A 23,996-nucleotide genomic window follows, 5' to 3' on the forward strand; every position below is an offset into this window, starting at 1 on the left:
ACAAATCTTGATAATTGTTTTATCGAGTCGTGGCCCTCTGATTAGAATCGTGAGGAGCTTAGAGATCCCCCCCCCCAGCTATCAAGCCATCTACACGAGAATGCAGTTAAATTAAACAGCTGATAGATGATGCTTTCTGTCAATGTGTTCCTCCTCTTTTCCTCTCCACACGGACTGTTGACCTGCAGGAATCCAAAGCCTGCTCAAACTAGAAAAGCAAACCAAACTCTTGCCCACATATTCCATATATTCACGTGAACCGTCCGTTTATAGAGACATGGATAAAAGCTGATAGTTGCACGTTTGGACATCGTAGCTGGAACTGTGTTCTGCAGCTTAAGCTTCACCGATCATCCCTTTTCTCAGTTAAGACGTTGTCTCCTGCAGCGGCCGGTGTATCTGGCCGTTCACACTGCTTCTGAACAGAGCCTGTTTACCTCTGCTGGCCGAGTGCTGCCCCTCTACTTCACCCACGGCCCTGAAAGATTCCAGTGTCGTTTGCTCTGCCAAGTTTGTGTGTCCCCATCTCCGCGGCCCGGGGAATGTGACAGTGGGGGAAGGGAGGGTGTCATGTTGGGCTCTCGAGGATGGATTACGTCACCCTGAGCCCAAAGCCCAGAGGAATGCTGAGCTGTCAAATGGTGAACGTTACTTCACAGGGACGAGGCGGTGCTCACTCGGGGAGACACTGGACCAGTCTGCGTGATGGTCTTTACAAAAACTAGCTTCACCCGAGAAAACACGAGGCTACAATGGATCATTTCTGCTGAAAAATCTCAACTGGAACATTAAATGGAATCAATATAAAGAAGTGCCATTGTGTTGTTTTTTTTGGCCTGTGTCATTCGGAGAAATGAGCAGTTGTCTCCCCGCTGTCCGATGCCCTTTTCTAAAGATGAGAGTCGTCCATCATTGCTGTCGCGTGGAAAAGCTGAGCTCTCCAAGCATTCACTGTGGATCCAGTGAGGGAGGGAAGAGGGAGGGAGGGACCAGATAAAAGAGGGAGGGAGATGAGTCGGAGGGAAAGGGGGCAATGAGTTCACTGTGTGTTGTGTTGAGTGTGTGTGTCTGTGTGTGTGTGTCTGTGTGCACCCTGTCGGTAGTGAGCTCAGTGCTCTGTCGTCTCGCACAGAAAAAGGGCTTCATGCTGTTGCCATTGTTGTCATAGCTACACAGTGAGTGACTTCAATGGGAAACTTGTTTGTTTTAATCTGCTCTTGTCTCCGTAGAGTAGTTTGTTTTTCGAGCAGTAGAAAATTCCCTGCTAACACGAAGGCAGCATTTCAGCACTTGCAGATAATTCACTGCGATTGTGAAACTAGCCCCACGGCGGCCCGCCACATTTTTATGAGCTGAACACTTCTAACACTTGTCATGTGACATAATAGATAAGATAAGAATAGACAAGAATACAGTCCTCAGCAGACACCTGCCTTCGTTGTGCATCAATTGTGTGTGTTCACAGGTCATTCCGTCCCCCTCCTCCACAGGTACATCTGTGTGAAACACCACGTGCACAGTTCATTTTCATGTGCGAGAAGAGAGGGCAGTTGTTACACTGAGGTCTGTCTGCCTGTTGAGGGTGGTAACATCTTAATGGATGTTTTGACGGCCTCTGGCGCTGTGGGACTTCTCCCAGTGTCTGTCCGACTGTGACACACTGTCAACGTGTCTGTGTGATGTCAGAGTGAGACTCTGCTGACTTTCTAGTGTGAAACACCAACTCTGGAGAAACTCCGTGGCCAATTCTCCGTCATGTCTGAAAACGGCTTTTATGACTCCGTGGCAGGGCAATAAGACTATGGTGGCACCCATCATCTTTAGGTTGGAGGTTAATGATGAAAATCCAAAATGTCCTCCATACAAAGCACAAATAGGTCATCTTTGCACTTTTTTATTTCAGAGGTCTCATGTTTATTGTTCTCGATGATCTGTTGATGATCTGTTGATGATCCTCTCATCACTCATGTCCCCGTTAGTCAGATCATAAATCTGATTCTGTCCTGTGTTCCACGAGCTACATGTAAATGAGTTTGACTGCGATCAGACTATGGTGATAACTCACCTGAAGATTCCATTCAGGTTTCCATGCATATTATCTGCTCATTTTTATACATTATTTTATATATATATTTACATATATTAACTGAAATATATTTGGTTGTTGTGTTTTCAGGTGTGCTCCCATGGCAACAAAAAAAAAACCTTATCTCAAACCACCTACTGCTTTTTCTTTTGGAATATTATTTGCTGTGATTGCAGAGGTTGTCACAGTCATACAGGGAGTTATCTCCATATTATCAGTGTTTAGTCATATGATGATATTTGAGTTTGTGAAACCACCACTGATTGTTGTAGTGGAACGAGGCGAGAGAACGACGCTATCGTAACCAGGTGGATTATTTGTATGGAACTCACTGTGTCTCTTTTCTTTATTCTTCCAGGTCAATCAAGGCGTTCCAGGAGGTGCTGTACATCGACCCCAGCTTCTCCAGAGCTAAAGAGATTCATCTGAGGCTGGGACTCATGTTTAAAGTCAACACAGACTATGAGTCGAGCTTAAAGGTAAATCTTTATGGTTCCAAATACTGTGATAGTGATTGAATATGTATTTTTTTTTTACTTGGGCTTAGGGAGCTGAACTGGACACCGTTCGTATAAGATGGATTCCACCACATCTTACTCTTTTATCAACCCTTTTATTCCGGTTGTAAAGTTGTCCCGCAGACAAAGAATGATGATATATTCTCTCTTCATCCATCAACCTGTGGTCGTCCAGTGAATGATCACAACATTAACGCAGGAGAATCATTTTACGTTCCTTCTGCTCTGCATTGTTCTCCTGATGTGTCGTCAGAAAGAGTTGAGCTCCTTCATCCTCGGAGCAACAAAGGCTAGTGGCTCGTCTGTCCCGTCTCTCTGAGTTGAACCCTGTCGACCCTCTCTGACACCTGTGAGCCGCACACGTCCACAGAGTAACGCAGAGCTGTCTGCCGGCAGCCTATGGATCCATTGTCCTGAGAGTCCTGGTTCCCTTTAGGGACAGACTGCTATCTGATCCTGGGCTTTGTCCTGCTCCAGACGTGGTGTCACAGGGTTTGTTCTGTGGGTGTTAACGCAGTGAGCTCATTGTGGAGGGATTCTATTTTACTTTTAAACTCTCATACATTCTTGTTAATACTGATGTTCTTGTTAATTCTGTATTTATATATTAAAAGCTGGATCTGCCACTGGAAAACTGAATTATTTAGGTTCTATATAGATAATACTTAGAGACGGATGCATATCGATTAGACAATAGAGCACATATGAGATTTTCATAGTTCATAGTATCCATCTGCGTTTAGGCAATTATTTCTATTAATTTTACGCAAAAAATAATTGTTTGTTCTCTTAATTCAAGTTCTTTATATTTAGAAGTTAGTTGTCTGGGCGGATGTTGGTTTAGGAATGTGTGTGTCTGTGTGTGAGAAGATGAGCTGGATATACATCTGCCTGTTGATGATTGAGGTGGTTCAGTGTTGAGCTGAAGCCGGCTGCACGTGCTGCACGTCCTCACTCTGTCTTGGATGTGCCCCTCCCTCTTAGGCATGGCTCATTGCCCCCACACACACACACACACACACACACACACACACACACACACACACACACACACACACACACACACACACACACACACACACACACACACACACACACACACACACACTCTCTCGACTGCCCCAGTTATCTACAGGGAGGGGTGGGTGCACGTTCAGAGGAGCAGAGATTGAATAAAGGTAGAAGAGAGAAATGAGAGAGGGGAAACAGAAAGGAACAAACAGGAAATTGTTAGAAAATGCTGCAGGAGGAGTAAGAGATGGTAGAAACATTTGCTGTGCAGCTTGTATCTTGTATATTATCGTCTTGTAATCACATGCTTCCTGGTTTGATCCCACAAAAAGTGTGTCAAAGTGCCCTTGAGCAACATTTTAACCTATAACTGATGCTGCATCGTAAGTGTGTGTGAATGTGTGTATGAATGTGACATGGATTACAAATCGCTTTGACATCTTAAAAAACTGCATGTATATGCAGTGCATATCCATTTATGAAGGCTGAGGCGTGAAGTGACGCTGACAATGTATTCTAATTATAAACTGTAACCTAATTAGGAATCAGCCGCCGCAATTTACCATTTAACTGCATCTAACATGTATTTTCACCTGTGGGGCTGTAACCACAATACTCACAATAACCTAATCCAATGATTGGCTGAATTCGCAGCCAATGAGAGGAGGAGAAATTAGATTAGAGCGTTCATATTCATGCAGTGTGTATTTGTAAGGTGATAAGCCGACTGTGTAGCCGTAGAGAGGAGCTTTGAGCCGAGGAGGTGAGATAGAACGAAGGTGGGGAGCTGGTGGGGGGGTGTCTGAGCCTGCCTGTTCCAGCTTTGAGGTATTGTGTGTCATCTCTCTGCACTCTCCACTGCAGCCGTCTGCTGAATAGTAATCAGTGACACCAGGAAAGAAGAGGGGGAGAGAGAGTGAGGGAGTAAGAAAGATAGCAGAGAGAGAGAGGAAGGCGAGACATGGGAAGGGAGGTGGAATGCCAAGCTGACAATCCTGCTGCATTATCTGCCTGCTGCTAGAGCAAGTGTGAAAGAAGGAAGGGAAGGATAGAGGAGACGGAGGGAGAGATCTACAGGAGGATGCAGCGGGGCTCCAACAGGAGTGTGATCTGCCAGCGGTATAGGTAACGCTCTTCTGTGTGTGTGTTGTGTGACGTTCTGCCAGTTTGGTATTTTGTGGCTCATAGCTTAGGAGGGAGTTTATTCTAAGAAGGGTGGGTGTGTGTGTGTGTGTGTGTGTGTGTGTGTGTGTGTGTGTGTGTGTGTGTGTGTGTGTGTGTGTGTGTGTGTGTGTGTGTGTGTGTGTGTGTGTGTGTGTGTGTGTGTGTGTGTGTGTGTGTGTGTGTGTGTGTGTGTGTGTGTGTGTGTGTGTGAGACGCTCCCACTGGCCCTGGGTGAAGCTGAGAAAGCTCCAGCTGGACGGTACTTGATTTTTATCTGAATCCTTGTGTAGCTGCCGCTGCCCTAGATTGCAGTTATCTGGTGTTTGCCTTTAAGGTTACAGCGTTTCTCCCCCCCCCCCACTACAGTTGCCTGGTGGAGTCCGGCTGCACCGGCAGCACAGTCTGTTCCCTCACTGTGTGCTATAGGTCTCACGTGGGCAGTTCCTGGTTGCAGAAGGTCCGGGACGTTTTACTGACCCACATAAAAAGCAGTGGTGGAGCCTTTTTAAAAAGCAGAGCGTGGTCAGGTCACGGTGCAGCTCCCAGCTGGGAGCCCTGAAGCCACTTATGGGTGCACGAGTGCTCCTTTAACACATTTACAGGATCCGACACCTTGAGTTTAACTGTTTTCACTCAGCTCAGGCACCCTCCATGTGCTGATGTGTGATATGCACGACAGCACGCCTGAGTTTAATGAAGCATAAGGTCAAATAAGGGTTGCTTACACATGAGGAAGTGGAGCTGTATGGAGCCCGGGGGGGGGGTGAAGGGCTGGAAGAGGAACCCTAGAGAGTGGTCTGTGCAGCTGTGTGACAGCTTCATGTTCTAATCTGTGGTATTGTTGGAGATATTGATGGAGTTAGTTATGTGCCACGCCTTGGCAGCCATGCACACATCTGCCTTCCTCAGCAGCCCAGTCTGAAGTTCATGGGATGGGACAGGACGCTGTTAATAGAACCAGATATCAGCGTCTCTTTCAGAGCCTTTGTCCTCTGGTTGGACAGCAGGAAGGTGGGGAGGCTGGAGCAGTTTGAGTGAGACTATATCTATGGTTCAACCCCCCCCTCTCTCTCAGCTATCAATGCATCTCTCAAGTTACGGTCACCAGGGTTCATTCATGGCGTGTTGTAGATCTGTCGGGGCTTTTTTTAGTAAACAGCAGGTTTCTGCAGTTTCGGTTTTCTTAGAAGCATCAAGACTTTCCAGTAATTTATTACTTTATCGTCTGAGACCTGTTATTACCCAGAGGAATTAAATGTATTCATCCAATAAATCACTGTTTGTATTATTAACCTGATAATTTTTCGTTCCTCATGAAGTTCTTCTCCTTTTCTCCGCAGCATTTTCAGCTGGCTTTGATCGACTCCAATCTCTGCACTTTGTCCAAAGCTGAAAGTAAGTCGTCCCGCTGTACTGACCGGAGCGCCACACGGAGAGAAACCAGCTGTGTGGCGCCGCGCAACACAGCTTTACATTAGCTGTAGCGGCAGAAAGCACATATTGAAAGGGCACAGGAATATTCCTACAGAGTAATTTTTCCTCTCTGCTGTCGTTTCCCTGCTGACTCTGCCCAAGACTGGGGTTGCCTAGGAGACAGCAGAAGGAGAGCGAGGGAGAGCGAGCGAGCACATAGCACATAGCACATACTCACTGTGCTTTCAGATTACTTGTACACGCAGGGGAAAATGCCCCCCCCTCCCATCTGTCTTCCATACTGTTTGCAGTCTGCCCATCTGAATGAATCTGTAATATCACTGATTTTAATATGACAAGAAAAACCCTAATTATTCTCTCCTCTGCTTCTTTCTCCACAGTTCAGTTTCACATTGCTCATTTGTATGAGATCCAGGTAAGAAGTCATCTTTTCTGCAGTTATCATTTCTATTTAAATGTTTGTGTTAGTCTAATGCAACTGTTTGACCTTAAACCAGGCTTCAGGATCATTTTGACTCCGCCTGCAGACGCCCTGTTCTCTCACAGTGTAACTGAGGGGCTGCATGTTAGCAACAACACAGTGCTGATGCTGTGGTTTCTTTGATAGCATCTGTTATTCAATTCATTAATGACAAACCTTACAGTACAGTTCATACCTCTGCCAAACCAAACAGTCCTTAAGAAACCACATCTAAAGTCACCACATCCACATATTTGTTTGGATCCAAATTATAATGAGTTCTCTCTTGGCCCAACCGAGTTCCCTGGATTTGTGTAGAGTAGTTTTTGTGTAATCCTGCTGACAAACAAACAAATACGGTTAAAAAGAAAAGCTACTTGTTGCCACTGTGGTTCGTCCGTCTGCTATTTCCTGATATCAAAACAACATATTGTAAAGTGTGACAGCAACTAAAGTTTCAGCCGTCATTTCACTCCCAACTGGAGTCTGAAGATAAAACACGGCTTCAGAGGATTTCCTCTTCTGCAGGGTCTCTCAAGCCGAGTGGCTTTAAATGAATCAGGAGTCGAACAGATGATCAGCTGTGTCAGTGTCTGGCTCTGCTTCGGCTTCGTGACAATCATTATTCGTAGCAGGAAGGAACCACTCAGACCCTCTGTCATTTATACGTCCCAAGTGTCAGCGCGTAACCCGAGGTGTCTTTATTGTGTGTAGACAGGAAGTCCAATGCCAGACTGTGTGTGTCTGTGTGTGATGGGGGTGGTGAGAAGACTTGAGCTGATAAGAGATCATTGACAGTGTGTGTGTTAGTGGGTTATGTGTGACCAGTGTGCGTTAGTGGGTTATGTGTGACCAGTGTGCGTTAGTGGGTTATGTGTGTGTGTGTGTTAGTGGGTTATGTGTGACCAGTGTGCGTTAGTGGGTTATGTGTGACCATTGTGGGTTGTGTGCGTTAGTGGGTTATGTGTGTGTTAGTGGGTTATGTGTGACCAGTGTGCGTTAGTGGGTTATGTGTGACCAGTGTGCGTTAGTGGGTTATGTGTGACCAGTGTGTGTTAGTGGGTTATGTGTGACCAGTGTGTGTTAGTGGGTTATGTGTGACCAGTGTGTGTTAGTGGGTTATTGTGACCGTGTGCGTTAGTGGGTTATGTGTGACCAGTGTGTGTTAGTGGGTTATGTGTGAGCAGTGCAGCGTAGCAGTGTAACCCAGGGTATTTTCTGTTACTACACATCACAGATGTCTCATTAACACTTTACTTGTGTTAATTTAGTCAACAGAAACAATGATTATTTCTACAAAGTTCAGTTTAAAAACACATGACAGAAATGTGTTGAACGTGTCAGTGATGAACGTTAACACATTTTCTTAAGACTAAAGCTAAGTGAGCACTGCTCCTCACACAGGCTGTGGATACACACTCCTCACACAGGCTGTGGATACACACTCCTCACACAGGCTGTGGATACACACTCCTCACACAGGCTGTGGATACACACTCCTCACACGCAGGCTAGCAGCAGATGCTAGCTCGTGGAGTTACTGCAGCTCGACAGGTGTGTCGACAAATCCCCGAGTGAGAGGATTGAAATGAGGCGTTTTATTGTGAGATTCACCTCATTTGAAACCAAGTAATTTTGTCTGGCTTACTGCCCAAGTCTGCACACACACACATGCATACACACGCTCACAAGGACACACACACACCTCTCCACGTACTATTTACAGACTGCAGGTCAATAAGGTCGCCAAGTTAAAACAAACAGTGGCCTCACCTTAGACCAGGCAGCTCAGGTTTCCCCAAAACACAAAGCGTGTGCTGCAGTGGACACACACATGCACATGCACACACACATGCACAGACACACATGCACAGACACACATGCACACACAGACAGAGGAGTGCAGCAGAAACACTTAAAGCTGCCAGACGTGTTGAGTCTGGCCTGTCCTCTTCCACGCTGACCCTCCCCCGTGTGTGTGTGTGCTCGTCTGGCTGGTCATTACGAGTGTGAGGAGGTCTTTAGACTCTTTGTGTCTGTCCAGTTCGAACCATAAAACACACTGGACCGTCCTGTCTGGCTCAAACAACCTCTCCGTCTCTCCCTCCTTCTTTTCGGTTTTCCTCCCCCTGTCATTCCGTCTCACAGAAGAAATACAGAGCGGCGAAAGAAGCGTATGAAAGTCTGTTGCAGACAGAAAATCTTCCTGCGCAGGTGAAGGCGACAACACTGCAACAACTGGGTGAGTGACTCCTGCTCATTGTCTTCATACTCGCAGTGCGACGGGTCAGAACCTCAGCATTTAATCACTTCGGTTCATTTAGTACTTTGTGTGGCAATGAGATGATCATGCAAACTACTTTCATACTGCTGGTGGTTGTGTTTGCATCGTGCTGTGAACTTTATTCAGTGAAATTCATTCTCAGGTCACAAAAATCAGTGTCTAGCAACTTTCTACCTGTTTTCCCCTGTGAGTGTGTGTCTGTGTGTCTGTGTGAGTGAGTGTGTGCGTGTGTGTGTTGCAAGCAGAAGAGCATTGTGTTCCCCTCGTTCCCTTCCCCCACACGGGGCTGGTGCAGGCACGTGCACACAAATTGAGAATGATGTCGCGTGGGTGTACTTGTGAGGATCAGAGTTGATTAATCAGAGCCACAGAAACATTGTGATGTCGCACTGGATTGGAGGGAATTTAAAAGTTAGAATTTTATTCACACAACCGTTGAAAATGTCTCTATTGCAAATATGAAGCAATATGATGAAGATGGCCTGACATGTGCTGATATGTAACAGTAAGAACCTCATCTGACTATGGACAGGTTTAGTCCATCAGATCTGTAATATCAGATCTGTAATATCTATAATGGGTCCTGGTGAGAGCAACAGTTTACTGGAAACTGTTCACTACATCGCTCAGTTAGTTCTGAGGCTGAAAGATCAGCTCATCTGTTGGATGACCATGTTTTTAGATAATTCAGAATAGAGCTGCAACAACTATTCAATGAAATAATTAGTCAATCATTAAATAAATGTACATCTTTAATAATCTATTCATAGACAAACAGGCTGGTTCTGGTTTCTCAAGGGTTTAAATTTGAGCCTTTTCTTTGTCGAAGTATAATAATAAACTGAACATTTCCTGGCTTTGGTTGATTGGTCAAATGAAAACACAGGTTTCAATCCTCATTGAAACTTGAGACGACACTGTGTTCTACTTTCTGACAGAACTGACGAAATAATCAATCATAATTATTAGTTGGATGCCTAATCTAGAAATGCATTTGCTTCAATAACTGGACAAGTGACTCCACATAAAGTGTCAAGAAGATTAACCAGTTTTATAATTTAGTTTTTAGAAAATAGGATCTGACGCTCGTAGAAAATCCACTGGATGTTTGAGCTGCTCAGCAGAAGTTCGTTGTAGATCCAGTTGTGTGTCAGCGCAGTGAAGGTTGTGGTGATAGTTGTGTAGCTGGATTTTAGACTCCTCACTCACTGTGGGTTCCTGGAGTTTGTTGTCTTTGTAATGATATTATTATAGTTTGTCTTTCTATGAAATCCCATCAGCTGTCTGTCGTTCCTCCACATCACAGTGAGATCACATGATTCTCACTTCGTACCGATCAAGTGAATTTGTTTCCAGGGTTGAATGTGTCACTTAGGTTAGAACAACCTGCATTTATCATGTGGGGATTTGATTTCTTTTTCACAAGCTTGTAAAATGTGTTTTGAGAAAGGTCGATTATGTTAATATTAACTTTGACTGTCTTTAGTGTCCCACTGTGGGTGAATGTTAGTCATCGGACATGTTTCTGTGTGAATGCAGAGAGAGAGATTTCCATTTTCTAGCTCTCCGCAGTGCAGACGACTCCCCCCACTCACCCAGTTGTAAAACCATTCCCAGTCTAACTCGCTGGGGTTGTCATGGTGACCTGTGGAGTTTGTCACAGGTGTACAGGATGGTGCGGAGGTCGCCTGTGATTTGTTGTAAATTGCGTGTATGCGTTAGTGTGTGTGTGAACACCCCCTCCCCCCTCTTTGTCTGCCTCTCGTATTCCTTCCTTCTTCATTAGACGGCTTTGAGGGGACACGCCATTTGTTTTCTTTGAGTCTCGTCCATTTGCACACGAGACAGACGTCTTATCCTCTGATTGGATGACTCAGGTCCTCGACTCTTCTCTTTCTGTTTCACCCGATTCCCCTCCACGCTGCTGTGTTCTCCCCGTGACGGCTTCTTTCAGGAGCAGCTGTTTTAGTTACAGATGTTCGATGTGCTCCCTGACCGCTCTGCTCTGCTCCTCCAGGCTGGATGCATCACACGGTGGAGCAGCTCGGGGATAAAGGCACCAAGGACAGCTATGCTATCCAGTGTCTGCAGAAGTCTTTAGAAGCCGACCCGAACTCTGGCCAGTCCTGGTACTTTCTCGGCAGGTAAGATGAACGAGGTTGAGTGTTTTGTGTGTTTTTACATCGCTAGACACCAACCGGACACTTGTGCGAGTCCTGGTTCGACTGTTTGTTTAACTAAGAGCCATCTGCCATTGTGCTACGATAGTCATCTCGGCTACATGAGTTTTTTGTTGCTTGAATGAACTCGGGGGTGATAAAAGCTCGACAGGCCAAGTGGAGGCACGTGATCCACGCCACATACTCCTGTTTCTGAGCTGCTGTTTCTCCTGGGGGCAAATACACCGACTGAATGCTCTCAGGCACTGGAGCGGATTGACAGACGCCCCCCCCCCCCGAGGTCCACGGCGTCCTTTTAGGTGTTAGCGAGGCTTGGCTACATCCTGAGCAGTAACAATCTGTCTGTATGTTAGTGTTGATGTGATATCAGCCGTTTACACCGACCTGCTTCAGCCTGAACATCCTGATGAACAAGAATTACCTTTCTCCAATGAGCTGCACAACATCAGTTTATAAACCCACACAGGAAATCTGACATCCGACCTTTTCAATACCTCCACCTGTTTTAAAGCCGTTTTCGGACCTGGATCTTTTTCTACCACTTCCCTTTGTAAAAAGCCCAGAACATGTCCGAGTGAGTTCATGAGTTCATACAGCTCGAGAATGTCCCAATTCACAGCGACGCACATCGGACGTGAAACTGGAAGAATACAAATAGATTCATTGGCCTGTGAATCGCTTCTCTATTCTCTAGTGAAGAACAATCTCCAGAAAATGTCCAGACACTTTCCAGCGTTACAACACTGTGTGTGTGTGTGTGTGTGTGTGTGTGTGTGTGTGTGTGTGTGTGTGTGTGTGTGTGTGTGTGTGTGTGTGTGTGTGTGGCAGCCTGAGGGACCTTTAACAGTGCAGCTGTTGCTTGTTAAGGACACCAGCTCGTTAAAGTGATGCTGTAGTCAGAGTTCTAACAAAGTGAAAACAAAGTAAATGTTTCCCAAAAGGAAATCAAGTGTGTGGTGTGAAATGATCTTGTCGACATTAGTAAATTCTCAGCTGTCAGCTTGACAGATGGCTCAGGGTATGATTTACAAATATAAGAATTCATGTCAGTGCAATAAAGTTGTATTGTCTCTTTGTGACTTCACTAGAGAGCTGATGATTCTACTTCTCCCTCCCTCCCTTCTCAGGTGCTACTCCAGTATTGGGAAGGTGCAGGATGCCTTCATCTCTTACCGCCAGTCCATTGACAAGTCGGAGGCCAGTGCTGACACGTGGTGCTCCATAGGGTAAGAGCAGAACTTGTATTGGGTTGTTAAACTGAGGGGTCACAAGCAGAGAGAGGTTAACATCTGTAGAGTCCGAGGGAGGGAGAAATAGCTGGTTTATAACAGCTCATCTGACCCGGGGTGTTTAGTGTTCGTGGCCTCGTGGCTCTCAGGAAACCTCGGAGACGCAGCAGCTGCAGTGCGACAGAGGACATGAGGAGAGGGGAGATAACGGAGCAGTAGGAGGGCGAGGAAGGATATAAATAGATGTATGAAGGGTGGGTCGTGTCCTCTGGGAGCCTGAGATAGCTCGGAAAGATATGAAGCAAAGTCCTGGAGAATGGCAAGAAACCCCCCCCCTCTGTGCCTCTGCTCCAGGGTGCTGTACCAGCAGCAGAACCAGCCTATGGATGCACTGCAGGCCTACATCTGCGCTGTTCAACTGGACCATAGCCACGCCGCTGCCTGGATGGACCTGGGCACGCTCTATGAATCCTGCGGCCAGCCGCACGACGCTATCAAGTGCTACCTGAACGCCACGCGCAGCAGGGCCTGCCTCAACACGGCCGCACTCACACAACGCATCAAACTGCTGCAGGTAGGGCCGGCGCTCACACCAGTTGTTACCCAGCACCCTGCCCCGTGTGTTAGATGTTGTGTAGTACGTGTGTCGATAAGTGCTGTGTTTTATTGCCAAGCATTGCCAAAGCAATCGGCTGTTTAAATGCAGATTGTGCTTTTGTCATTTTGATTTCTGACCACCGAGATATGAATAATGATTCATATTGATGTCTTGAAACGCATATCTCTCACTGGTAATTGCAAAGCATACTTTCATTGCATTTTACATTTCTGTTTTATTCTGTATACAGTTGCCTAAAACGCCACCGTAGTTCTGTAGTGACTTTCCTGTTCAACCAAAGTTCAGCACTAAAGTTTGTGTCTTACACAATTTCTCCTAGGCTCAGTTGTGTAACCTACAGCCAGGTAGTCTGCAGAATAAGAGTAAAATGCTTCCTAGTATTGAGGAGGCATGGAGCCTACCCATTCCTGCTGAGCTCACGTCCAGGCAGGGGGCCTTGAACACTGCACAGGCACAGCAGGTGAGATCCAGCTTATGCAAGAGTCTCCGGCCTCTTGGAAACTTTCTGAACAATAAATCTATAAGAGCTGTTAAAGCCGAGGCCTCGCTCCGACACCTTCAGGGGTTTTATCTTTATCAGAAAAAAAACTGGTCTTTCCATAATTCTGGTGTCCACTCATTCCTCGAGCATGAAGCTGAGGACTGGAACATAAAGAGGAAACAGTCTGAGGGAGTTGGCGCGAGGCCCGACAGTATATTGCTGTAATCTATTACTGGAGAATAGTTGACCTTCATAGTCTTGGTCCAACAAGATAAGTTTAAGATAATTAAGTGATGCTGCAAAGCTACTCATTCTGTCCCATAACTCCAAAGAGTCGATGCAACACTTGGCAAACTGCGAGGCTGAAACCGCTTAATGGCTGCATCACGTTAAGAAGCATCAACGCATGTATTTCAAGTTTTCTTGTTTAAATTATCTTTTGTATTTGTCAAATCCCTCGTTTGAAAATGAGACAAATCTCAGACGTGCACATGAAGTCTGAAGGCCGACCCCACCCCCCCACCCTCACCCCCATCAACACATCACTTTTATTTGGTCGTCTCATGCAGCTCTGGCTACTCTAGTGACATCATCCTCTTTTGGCTATGAATCATTTCAGTGAATCTGCTCGATCTGTGATCCACCAAACACAAACCTCTAACCTGTAGAAGCAGGTTTTAGGCTTTTACCTTCACTTGCTGCAGGTGGGAAGTGTTTTTATCTGGAAACACGGACACAGTTTTATGAATTGGAAACAGAATATTTTGGTCTGCACGTCTAAGAACCCCTATTTATTCATTATGTCTCATCTTAAGCGCAGCATGAATACTCTGATTATGACCTAATCACCTTAATCAACCCCCACCAGTTAGATTAAGGTGATCACAATTAAAACACATTTTAATCAGAGTATTTTCAGACATGTGATATTTAATTGCTCAGATCGTTTTGCATGTCAATGTAGTGAGTTTACGGTGTTTTTGTTTTTTGCAGAAAAGTTTGAGTTTGTGGCTGTTTTTTCCCTTTGAATCACGTCATCAGGGCTCGTTTAGTGTTTGTGTGAGTGACTTGAAGCTCTGCTGAGGGTTGTTGGTTCAGCGACTCGTCACAAACTGTGTCTCTGTGCTGGGTTTGTTAGGCCTGCAAGGGGGAGGGAGGCCAGTCGGCCAGTAATCACACAGACCCACAGGCCAGCCCAGCCAAGAGGAAGCGCACTGCCAGCCCAGCGAAGGTACGGCTGAGAACAGTAACGCCACGTTTCCACTGGATGATACAAAGCGCTGGCTCAGACCTTTTCTTTCTGTCTCACCTTCAGAGCGTCGCAGACTCGTGGGCCAACAGCACCAGTCAACAGCAGATCCCCAGCTGGTACCTGACGCCACAGAAGCTCCAGGTGAGGAAGAGCAGCACGTCCGTATGATCCTCACCATCTGATGTAGTAGCTGGTTTCCATGTATTCCTACATTAAAACTCAGAACCGGTTTCTTTAGATAACCACTGTAACTTGACCCTTCTCAGAAATTCATTTCCATCTTGATGACAAGATAAAATGTCATCAGATTAATTAGTTCCCTACTGCAGATCCTGGATCAGTCCGAGGTCTCTCTGATGTCAGGAGCCCAATTTGTTCCTGATGGATTATTGATTATAGCACAGATTTTCTTTGAGATACATTTTTGGGGACATTTTCTGACTCCTTTATGTCAAGCTAAGCATTTATACAAATCTTTTTTTAACCAAAACATGTAATAAAAGAACAGAATTCATAATAAACCAAACCAAATGTATTTGTTTGTAAAATCCTTTGTTTTAAGATTAAAATAATTGTTTCCATGTGCAAAGGCATTTTAACGACATTTTTACTGGTAGGAAAAGGAAATGATTTTCCTCCATGTTTTGGTTTTGCCTTACACAACACTTACCCATTGCTAAGTTAGAATTTAACTTTTAAAATTAACTTTTTTATTTAACTTTAACCACAATGCCAGTAATACAAATTGAAAGATAAAAATGAAAATACAACAGACTAGCTCCTTTCAGCCTTTGATGAGAACCAGGATCATGGTTTGTATGTAACCACGCTCCTGTGAAACCTGCAGCTCCTGGATCACCTGCGGACCAACCGAGCGAACCTCAAGCCCCCCCAGGTGCAGATGCTGGAACAGCTGGAGCACCAGTTCACTCTCATGCAGCAACATCAGCAGCAGGTGAGCACTCGCCCCCCCGACGCCACAGAACCACAGTGAAAGCAGAGTTTGATCTGAATCTGTCCTCTTCTCTCTCTCAGGCGAGGCAGCAGGCGGCGGCGGGTGGCCAGCCGCGGCCCAGCCTCCCCAACGGCCCGTCGGCCGATCCCTCTCACCACCACGCAGACCTCCCCCGCGCCTCCCCTCTCAACCACACAGCCCCCCCGGCCACAGCCAACGGATCCTGCTCTTCAAGTCCGTCGGTGGGGCCGCTGGGACACCTGGACAGAAATCACACCCTGGGACTTGGAGGTGGCGGCGCGAGCAACGGAAACGTGCCTTACCCGCAGCAGAACTCTCTACCTCACAACTGCACAGCCGCCAGTCACCCCAGCACCAGCAGCACTACCAGTAGTCCCAGTCACGCAGACGAGACATGGAGGAGCCAGCAGCGCAACACTACCACTCAGGTACCACGTGGTTCTTATGCTGATGTGTCTATATCTTTCTTCTTTTTAATGGAAATGTATTGAAACAAACTATGAATAATGTCTTGTGTCGTCCTCTCTGTCCAGGGGCTTCAAAAAGGTCCAGGTTCACATTCGGCGGGTCCCAATGGAGAACCCCCTTTCTCTTCCTCCTCCTCCTCCCCTCAGACCTCGTTCTCTTCCTCTGGCATTCTGAATCAGGTTGGACATTCCTCTGGGCTCTGCACTGCCTCCTCCTCAGCCTCCTCGTTGTCCCCCACCTCCCCCCAGACCACACCCAACCACTTTTCCTCGCCTCCCCACTCCGCTACTACCTCAGGGGTCCACACCAAAGACACCACGCCTTCAGGGGGCAGCAACGGCAGCAGCACCTCCGCTGCTACTGTGCCATCAGGTCCGGAGGCCGCCGTCAGGCATTCTGCAGGGACACCTCTTAGTCCCAGCACAACCCCCGCGCAGGGATTGACTAATCACGTCCAGCCGCGGGTGACGGACAGCTCCACCGGCCCGTCTCAGCCTGGCTCTCCTGCCCCCGGCGTGCTCAGTTCAGACAATCCTCAGCTCTCAGCCTTGCTAAAGGGAAAAGCCAATACTACCAGTAATGACGACAACAATAACTACAGTAACCACGGAGGGCCTTCCTCAGAGAAAATCAACAACGTCCACCCGGGTCTCCACGGTGCCGCCAAGAAGACATCGGAGCTTTCAGCGGCATCCTCGCCACCGTCGGCCACTGCTACACCCTCTCCCCGCTCTGCAGACCCTCACGCCACCAACAGCCTCTCCTGCCTTAACAGCCCGTCCGCCACCAACAGCCAGGGGCCCACGCTCAATGGGACGGGGCTGGAGGACTCCCAGAGCCCCGTGAAGGTGGAGCCTCCTGGAGGAGCTCATAAACACAGCACCCCTGCTGGTCTGGCACCCTGGTCCTCGTTCTCCATCTACCCCAGCTCCAGTGAAGTCCTCAAAGCCTGCAGGTGAGGGGGTGAATGAATACATGTGAGGTGGTGAATGCTGTTTTTTTTTTGTTTAAAATCAACTCAAAGTAGTGTGTACTCGCTGTGGTTGTGATATAAACAGATTACAGCAAACAATGAACCAATCAGAAGCTGAGGTATCGAGTGTGAATGGATGTGTTCAGACTGCTCGTTACGAAGCAGCACAAACATTCAGATGTGAGTAATGTGTAGAAGTGAGTAATGTGTAGAAGTGAGTAATGTGTAGAAGTGAGTAATGTGTTGGTTCTTTAGTTCAGCTGTGAGTGACTGTGCTGAGGCTGGAGGATTCATCCTCATCTTGTTGTGATAAATACATAAATACCGTTCTTTGTCTCAGCCGGTGATTCATTTGATCTTTGGCTGTGTTTGGATTTCTTGGATTTTGAGTCTGACTTTACTTTCACATCATATTTTTCAGAAGATGATTACGAGCAGTCGAGTCACATGATGAATTTGAAACAGAGCTGTAGAAATCTGTGACCACTCAAGTCAATTTAAAGTCTTCACATTGTTTGCTTGTAAATCATGAACCACAATGAAAGCAGATCACTTAGTTTTTTTCAAGTGGTGCAAGTTGAAGTTTTCAGTTGGAGCAAAGAATCTGTTCTGGTTTGAACGATGTCGATTCTTCACATGAACTCAGAACAAGACGTGTTTCATTCTCCAGCTGTTAAAAGTCTTAAAAAGCAACGATGGTTTACTTCAAATGTCTTAAAGGTATTATATGGACTTTCTTTTTCTGCTATTGAAGGCATTATTTTACTCTTATTCTATTTTTTAGACCAAAACTGGCTAGTAAACTTATAATATTTAATAAAATCTGTATGTGGCTTTCTGCATAATTAGGTCTTTTGTTTTGCTTTCGTCCATTGATACATTTATTCATCATTCTCCTGCTTGTCTGGGTAAATTATTTTATTGAGGATGATATCAGGAATTGTTGTTGCGTATAGTGACTTCTGGTTTTCATTGATCTTTTTCATTCTGTGGTTGTTTGACTGTGAAACAAGTTCTAAGTTTGTCTGTCTGTGGCCTAAAGACGTCTCGAGTTGAACTTAATGAATCTGCAGAAGCTCTGAACGAAGCTTTGTAAGTGGACGGATACGTTGCTGAAGCTCTGATTATATCTCAAAGCCTTTGATTCGCTCTAAAGGTTCGGCTGCGACTGACGTTTGTCTCAAAGTGCTTCTGAAGTAAAGTAAAAGTTGATCCATAACAGGTCTTGTGCACGTGGAGCTGTTTGTCTGATTTGACCTGGTTTCACCTCATGCTGCAGGTACCTGGGGAAGAACGGCCTGTCGACGAACAGCGTCCTCCTGGACAAGTGTCCCCCGCCGCGTCCCCCTCGCCCGCCATCTCCTCCGCTGCCAAAGGACAAACTCAACCCTCCGACGCCCAGTATATATGTACGTACAGCAAAGTGTGGGAGGAGGAGAGAGTCGATTCTCCCTCTAAGTCTGGAGTCGGTCCTCATTCCCTGACCAATCCTGTGTCTCCTCTCTGACCTGCAGCTCGAAAACAAGCGGGACGCCTTCTTCCCGCCGCTCCATCAGTTCTGCACCAACCCCTCGAACCCAGTCACCGTCATCAGAGGCCTGGCCGGCGCTCTCAAACTGGGTAAGAGGCGGAGGAACACCCACTCCACTTCGCTGAAGTGCTTCACAACCACTTCACTTTTATTGTTCTTGTTTTTATTTAGTTATTATTTAGTTATTGAGTTCTTTCTGACACGGCAGCAGCAGGAACTGGATGTTACTCTCCTCACGTGGCTCTGTGGGTGTGTCTGTGATTGTGTGTTCATGAGAGTGTGTGTGCTTGTATGTATATGTGTGTGTGTGTTCTGTGGATGAGTTTGACATGTATGACAACAGCACCACCTGCAAGTGGGAAACGTTACTGCACGTGTTTGCTGTTCAGAGAACATCTGCTCATCATAATGTGAGAGTTTAATCTGAGAGACTTGTTGCTTTTACTTTGTAGGAAGTTTTATTTCATAATAAGAAAAAACAGCCACAACCTGCTTCCTCTAACGTCGCTGTGACGATGACAGTGGGGGGGTGTTCTCCTATGAAAATAGATCATGCAAAAACAGTTGAAAATAATTGTTTTGGGTAGTAAATGTCTCTCCGTCCCTCACTTGCAGACTTGGGCCTGTTCTCCACCAAGACGTTGGTGGAGGCCAACCCCGACCATCTGGTGGAGGTGCGGACCCAGTTAGCTCAGCCCAACGATGAGAACTGGGACCCCAGCGGCAGCAGGAAGATGTGGCGCTGCGAGAGCAGCCGCTCGCACACCACCATCATCAAATACGCCCAGTACCAGGCCTCGTCTTTCCAGGAGTCTCTCCGGGTCAGTACAGACGGATTCACAGACACTCAAGTGCAACTGGAGTTCTATTAAAACTTCTGTGATCGATGAATAAATTTACTTCCAGCTTAACACTTTCAACAATTTTGTGATTTTTGTGACAGGAGGAGAACGAGAAGAAGAAGGAGATTGAAGCAGAGGCAGGTTCCTCAGACAGGTAACATCTCTTTTGTCATTAGATTCATTTTTTCCAGATTTCAGTTTTTTTTTCTCGCACTAACTTCATCATTCTCTCATGACTCAGTGCGATGCGGCGGCGGAAAGGTCAGTTCAAACACCTCAAGTTTGGCACCAACATCGACCTCTCGGATGAAAAGAAGTGAGTGAAGTATCAGATGCAGAATGAACCATCGCACGTCTAAATGTTGTTTTTGAACGTAACTAACACGTAAACCGTCACAGGTGGAAACAGCAGCTTCAGGAGCTGGCGAAGCTTCCAGCGTTTTCCCGGGTGGTGTCGGCCGGTAACCTGCTCAGCCACGTGGGTCACACCATCCTGGGCATGAACACCGTGCAGCTCTACATGAAGGTGCCAGGGAGCCGGACGCCAGGTAACACAAACACACACACGAGCACACAACCACTGCTGTCGCCTTTTCTTACTCGGTTAGTAAAATCTCGTCTTTGCAGGTCATCAAGAGAACAACAACTTCTGCTCGGTCAACATCAACATCGGTCCTGGTGACTGTGAGTGGTTCGCTGTGCCCGAACCCTACTGGGGCGTCATCAACGACTTCTGTGAAAAGTACGTCACCAGTAACTTTCCAGTAAGTTTCTCAGCTGAACTTGGGATGTGATGCTGAATCCTTCGTCTCCTCTTTACAGGAACAACATCAACTTCCTGATGGGTTCTTGGTGGCCGAACCTGGAGGACCTGTATGAGACCAACGTGCCCGTCTATCGCTTCATCCAGCGTCCAGGAGACCTGGTGTGGCTCAACACCGGCACCGTCCACTGGGTTCAGGCCATCGGCTGGTGCAACAACATCGCCTGGAACGTCGGGCCCCTCACAGGTGAGGACAGGAGCCGAGTTAGACCTGAAGGATGTTCTGAGATAAAGAAAACCCATGGATCTCTAACCCTAACCCTTTTTTAAAAGATTTCACCAGTTTGGTCTTTAAAACTGTCAGAAAGTTTGGTCTCAACTGCTCTAATCACTCATTTTGCTGTTATGTTTCATATTGGGATTAATATACTGAGATGAATACGGAAAGTAGCTTTAAAACATGAGGCCAATGTTTCTGTGACCTGTGTTATCATGGAGACTTTAGAGGCTAAATTATAACTCTAAAACTTGAGGGTTTTCTTAGAGTTCACTCAACTTTTTAACATTTGATAGTTTAAACATTTGGCTTTAATTTCAATCTCCAGTAAACCTCTTCTTCATTCTTCTTTTCATTCTCATAATATTATTGTCAATGACAAACTGCTGTGATCTGCTTCAGTGTCGCTCCGTCACTTAAACCTTCTTACAAGCAGTGAAGAGTCCGTCGGCCTCGTCAACACAAACCCTAAACGAGTTTCTCCGTGTTTCCTCAGCTCATCAGTACAAACTGGCCGTGGAGCGTTACGAGTGGAACAAGCTGCAGAGCGTCAAGTCCATCGTTCCCATGATCCACCTCTCCTGGAACATGGCCCGGAACATCAAAGTGTCCGACCACCGGCTCTTTGAGATGATCAAGTGAGAATCCCACCTCCTCCAAACCTCCACTGGGACTCCTGTGTTGGTTTTGTGTGTTTCTGTGAACTCACCCGTGTTCTGTGTTTCTGCGCGTCAGGTATTGTTTGTTACGGACTCTGAAGCAGTGTCAGATGCAGCGGGAACTGCTATTGGCTGCTGGGAAGGAACTGGTTTGGCACGGGAGGACGCAGAACGAGCCGGCGCACTACTGCAGCATCTGCGAGGTACCAGCCGAACCTTCTCACTTCCTCTCTGCTGCCGCTCGGCTTCCTGTTCCTCACTCCTCTGTCTCTCCTGTGCTCAGGTGGAGGTGTTCGACCTCCTGTTCGTCACCAGCGAGAGCAACAGCAGGAAGACGTACGTGGTGCACTGCCAGGACTGCGCCCGCAGGGGGAGCACTAACCTGGACAACTTTGTGGTGCTGGAGCAGTACAAGAACGATGACCTCATGCAGGTTTACGACCAGTTCACACTCGTAAGTATCCGACACACGTGAGTCAGATCCCAGGACTCGGTTTGAATCAAAGACTGAATAAAGATGGACGACATGATGGTGAAGCTTCTCCGTCGCCTCCTGGTGGCCGTCTGCAGCATAGGTCATAAATCCCACCTCCTCCATTAGGGCGGCAACAATTAACCAATCAGTAATCGACAGCTAAATTCACTGCCAACTGTTTTTGATAATTGATCCGGTTTCTTTGCTCCTGAGGACAAAGTGAATCTTTGATTTGTGAACAGACATGAGAGGAGACGTGTTGAGATCTTTGTGGAAAACAAATCTAATCAAGAAAATATCATTTGATTAATGAAAGTAATAGATTGCAGCCTGATCGTCCGTGTCAGCAGACGGGACCTGGACCAAACTAAAGAAATCAAACTGCACATTAGTGGTTTCTGTGATTTCAGGTAGTTCAAGATGAAGTGTTCATGTTTCTGATGAGTCTGGTTTTAATCAGATATAAGATCAGGTTGGCAGCTGAGCCTGACTCGTGATTGGTCGAGCTTGTGTATCGACAGGACCTCGACATTATGACTCAACTCTGACTCCTGATGACGTGATTGGCTCAAGATGGCAGCAGTCGTGTCCACAATGTTTCTGGACGATGGGAGACGTGTTGTCCATCTTTATTTACAGTGTGTGTTTTAAACCTGAAGGATGTGAACGTTTCACGAGCTCCGTTTGTTCTTCTCTCCGCAGGCGAGCCCCCTCCCTTCTTCCTCTTGATGCTAAGAGGACGAACCACATCGGACTTTTACCGGAACCTTCTCCGGAAACGTTTCTTTGTCTCTGATATTCAGGAAGTTAAGCCGGCAGTCCTCCAACTGCGCTCTGTAGCGATCCCATAAGGCAGCTGCGTGAAAGCTGTGTGTCTATGCAACCTGCCCAGAGGGGTGTGCCTCCCCCCGGTGGCCTGGAGGGGGACGGCAGCTCCTTCTGTCGTCTTGACCAGACTGTTCTACTGCTGGACTTCATTAGAAATCACACGCACACAAACACACACACTCACTCACACACACACACACACACACACACACACACATCCCAGAGGAAAAATGATGAAATAAAGTTTTGTACATATTAAGTTTCAACACAAAGACTACTGACTTGATCATTTTCTTTTTCCATTTTTTGTGATTCTGTTTGTGGGTGTGACACCAGAGCTTGGCCCCCCCCCCCCATCAGACGAGTCATTAGCATAGCGGGTGTTTCTGTCCGACACCTCCTCAGTCAGGAAAACATTTAACAACTGTTTTGTAATGTGAAAAGTTGAGTGACACATTTCTTTACAACATTTCACCCACTTTCCTTTTCGTTTGGAATCAGTTAAACTTCATTTCGCTGAGTGCTCGGCGACGTCCGGGTGCGACAGGAAACCACACGGAGACAAACAGCCAAGTCACAGATACAAAGGGTTGCACACAGACAAAAAGAGTGAACTTTCAGTTGTGTTTTTTATTTTGATGTAAATTTACACTATTTATAAAATGCATATTTATTGCTTGAGAATATTTGTTGATGGAATGCTGTAATTTTTTTTTCCAGAGTACCTGCCATTAAATTTGAAGGAGCTGTGTGATTTTAAACTCGGCCCCTCATACGTTTTCTATATAAATAAACTGCTTAGTAAGCGTTGTACAGAGACTTTAACCTCGAATGGGTTTATTGTTTGAAGGATGTTTTATGCGTCAATAAACAAAAACTGTCTTTATTTACATCTGCAGCTCGACTCCACTTCTTCAGGAGGATTCTTCTCACTTGTTCTTTCACCTTCTGTTGGTTTGTTTGTCAGCAGGAATATGAAATATCTCCTGACTGGATTCACACAAAACTTAGAATCGTGGAACATTAACTAAAGAAAACCAGTTAAACTTCATCACTGATCCCAGGAGGTTTTATTTGTTCACGTTCTTTAACCTTGTGTTTATTTCCATTTGCTCTGATCTCAGAGAATCATTCATGGATCAGTTGATATTTATCAGTGTGTGAATTTTAATGCAGCTCGACCTTTGGGCCTTGATGCAGGTTTGAGTTCTGAGTGACACAAACTCCACGACTTCCAAACCTCTGAATTTGTTTTGGCTCTTTGCAACTAGAGAAAATGTACGAATCATTTTGAAAGAATGCGTCTTATTTTTTAAAATTAAGTAACATTTATAATTTGTTATTTAAGGTAAATGAGACGCAGTAATAACTTCATAATTAGACTTAATTACAGAAACTACAGTTTAATGTGCACACGAGCCAACGACACTGAGACAAACGGTTAAATCTTCAGGGTGTCATCTATATTTATTCAAAAGAAGATCAT

The 23,996-nt window shown here is 46.1% G+C and overlaps 1 protein-coding gene across 3 annotated transcripts in view; it reads left to right on the forward strand.

Annotated features, from left to right (window-relative positions):
- The window catches only part of kdm6a (lysine (K)-specific demethylase 6A), a 32,668-nt gene extending 9,268 nt beyond the window's left edge, over window positions 1-23,400 (forward strand). The window contains exons 6-30 of one of the 3 annotated variants that reach the window (XM_035174722.2): window positions 2,445-2,565; window positions 6,120-6,174; window positions 6,594-6,628; window positions 8,822-8,915; window positions 10,975-11,101; window positions 12,265-12,363; window positions 12,721-12,940; window positions 13,305-13,445; window positions 14,605-14,697; window positions 14,782-14,859; window positions 15,566-15,673; window positions 15,754-16,122; window positions 16,228-17,117; window positions 18,415-18,544; window positions 18,650-18,755; window positions 19,282-19,487; window positions 19,610-19,662; window positions 19,750-19,824; window positions 19,908-20,056; window positions 20,136-20,250; window positions 20,331-20,518; window positions 21,045-21,186; window positions 21,284-21,410; window positions 21,491-21,661; window positions 22,385-23,400. In XM_035174722.2, the coding sequence (XP_035030613.2) occupies window positions 2,445-2,565; window positions 6,120-6,174; window positions 6,594-6,628; window positions 8,822-8,915; window positions 10,975-11,101; window positions 12,265-12,363; window positions 12,721-12,940; window positions 13,305-13,445; window positions 14,605-14,697; window positions 14,782-14,859; window positions 15,566-15,673; window positions 15,754-16,122; window positions 16,228-17,117; window positions 18,415-18,544; window positions 18,650-18,755; window positions 19,282-19,487; window positions 19,610-19,662; window positions 19,750-19,824; window positions 19,908-20,056; window positions 20,136-20,250; window positions 20,331-20,518; window positions 21,045-21,186; window positions 21,284-21,410; window positions 21,491-21,661; window positions 22,385-22,411 (3,919 nt within the window). In that variant the 3' untranslated portion in view covers window positions 22,412-23,400. Of the gene's footprint in view, window positions 1-2,444; window positions 2,566-3,715; window positions 4,741-6,119; window positions 6,175-6,593; window positions 6,629-8,821; window positions 8,916-10,974; window positions 11,102-12,264; window positions 12,364-12,720; window positions 12,941-13,304; window positions 13,446-14,604; window positions 14,698-14,781; window positions 14,860-15,565; window positions 15,674-15,753; window positions 16,123-16,227; window positions 17,118-18,414; window positions 18,545-18,649; window positions 18,756-19,281; window positions 19,488-19,609; window positions 19,663-19,749; window positions 19,825-19,907; window positions 20,057-20,135; window positions 20,251-20,330; window positions 20,519-21,044; window positions 21,187-21,283; window positions 21,411-21,490; window positions 21,662-22,384 lie in introns of those variants that run through there. The other 2 variants (XM_047342509.1, XM_047342508.1) reach the window with 2 other exon arrangements.
- Window positions 23,401-23,996: the final 596 nt, after the last annotated feature.

This window comes from Hippoglossus stenolepis, chromosome 13 (assembly GCF_022539355.2).
Source record: "Hippoglossus stenolepis isolate QCI-W04-F060 chromosome 13, HSTE1.2, whole genome shotgun sequence".
NCBI classification, from domain to species: domain Eukaryota; kingdom Metazoa; phylum Chordata; class Actinopteri; order Pleuronectiformes; family Pleuronectidae; genus Hippoglossus; species Hippoglossus stenolepis.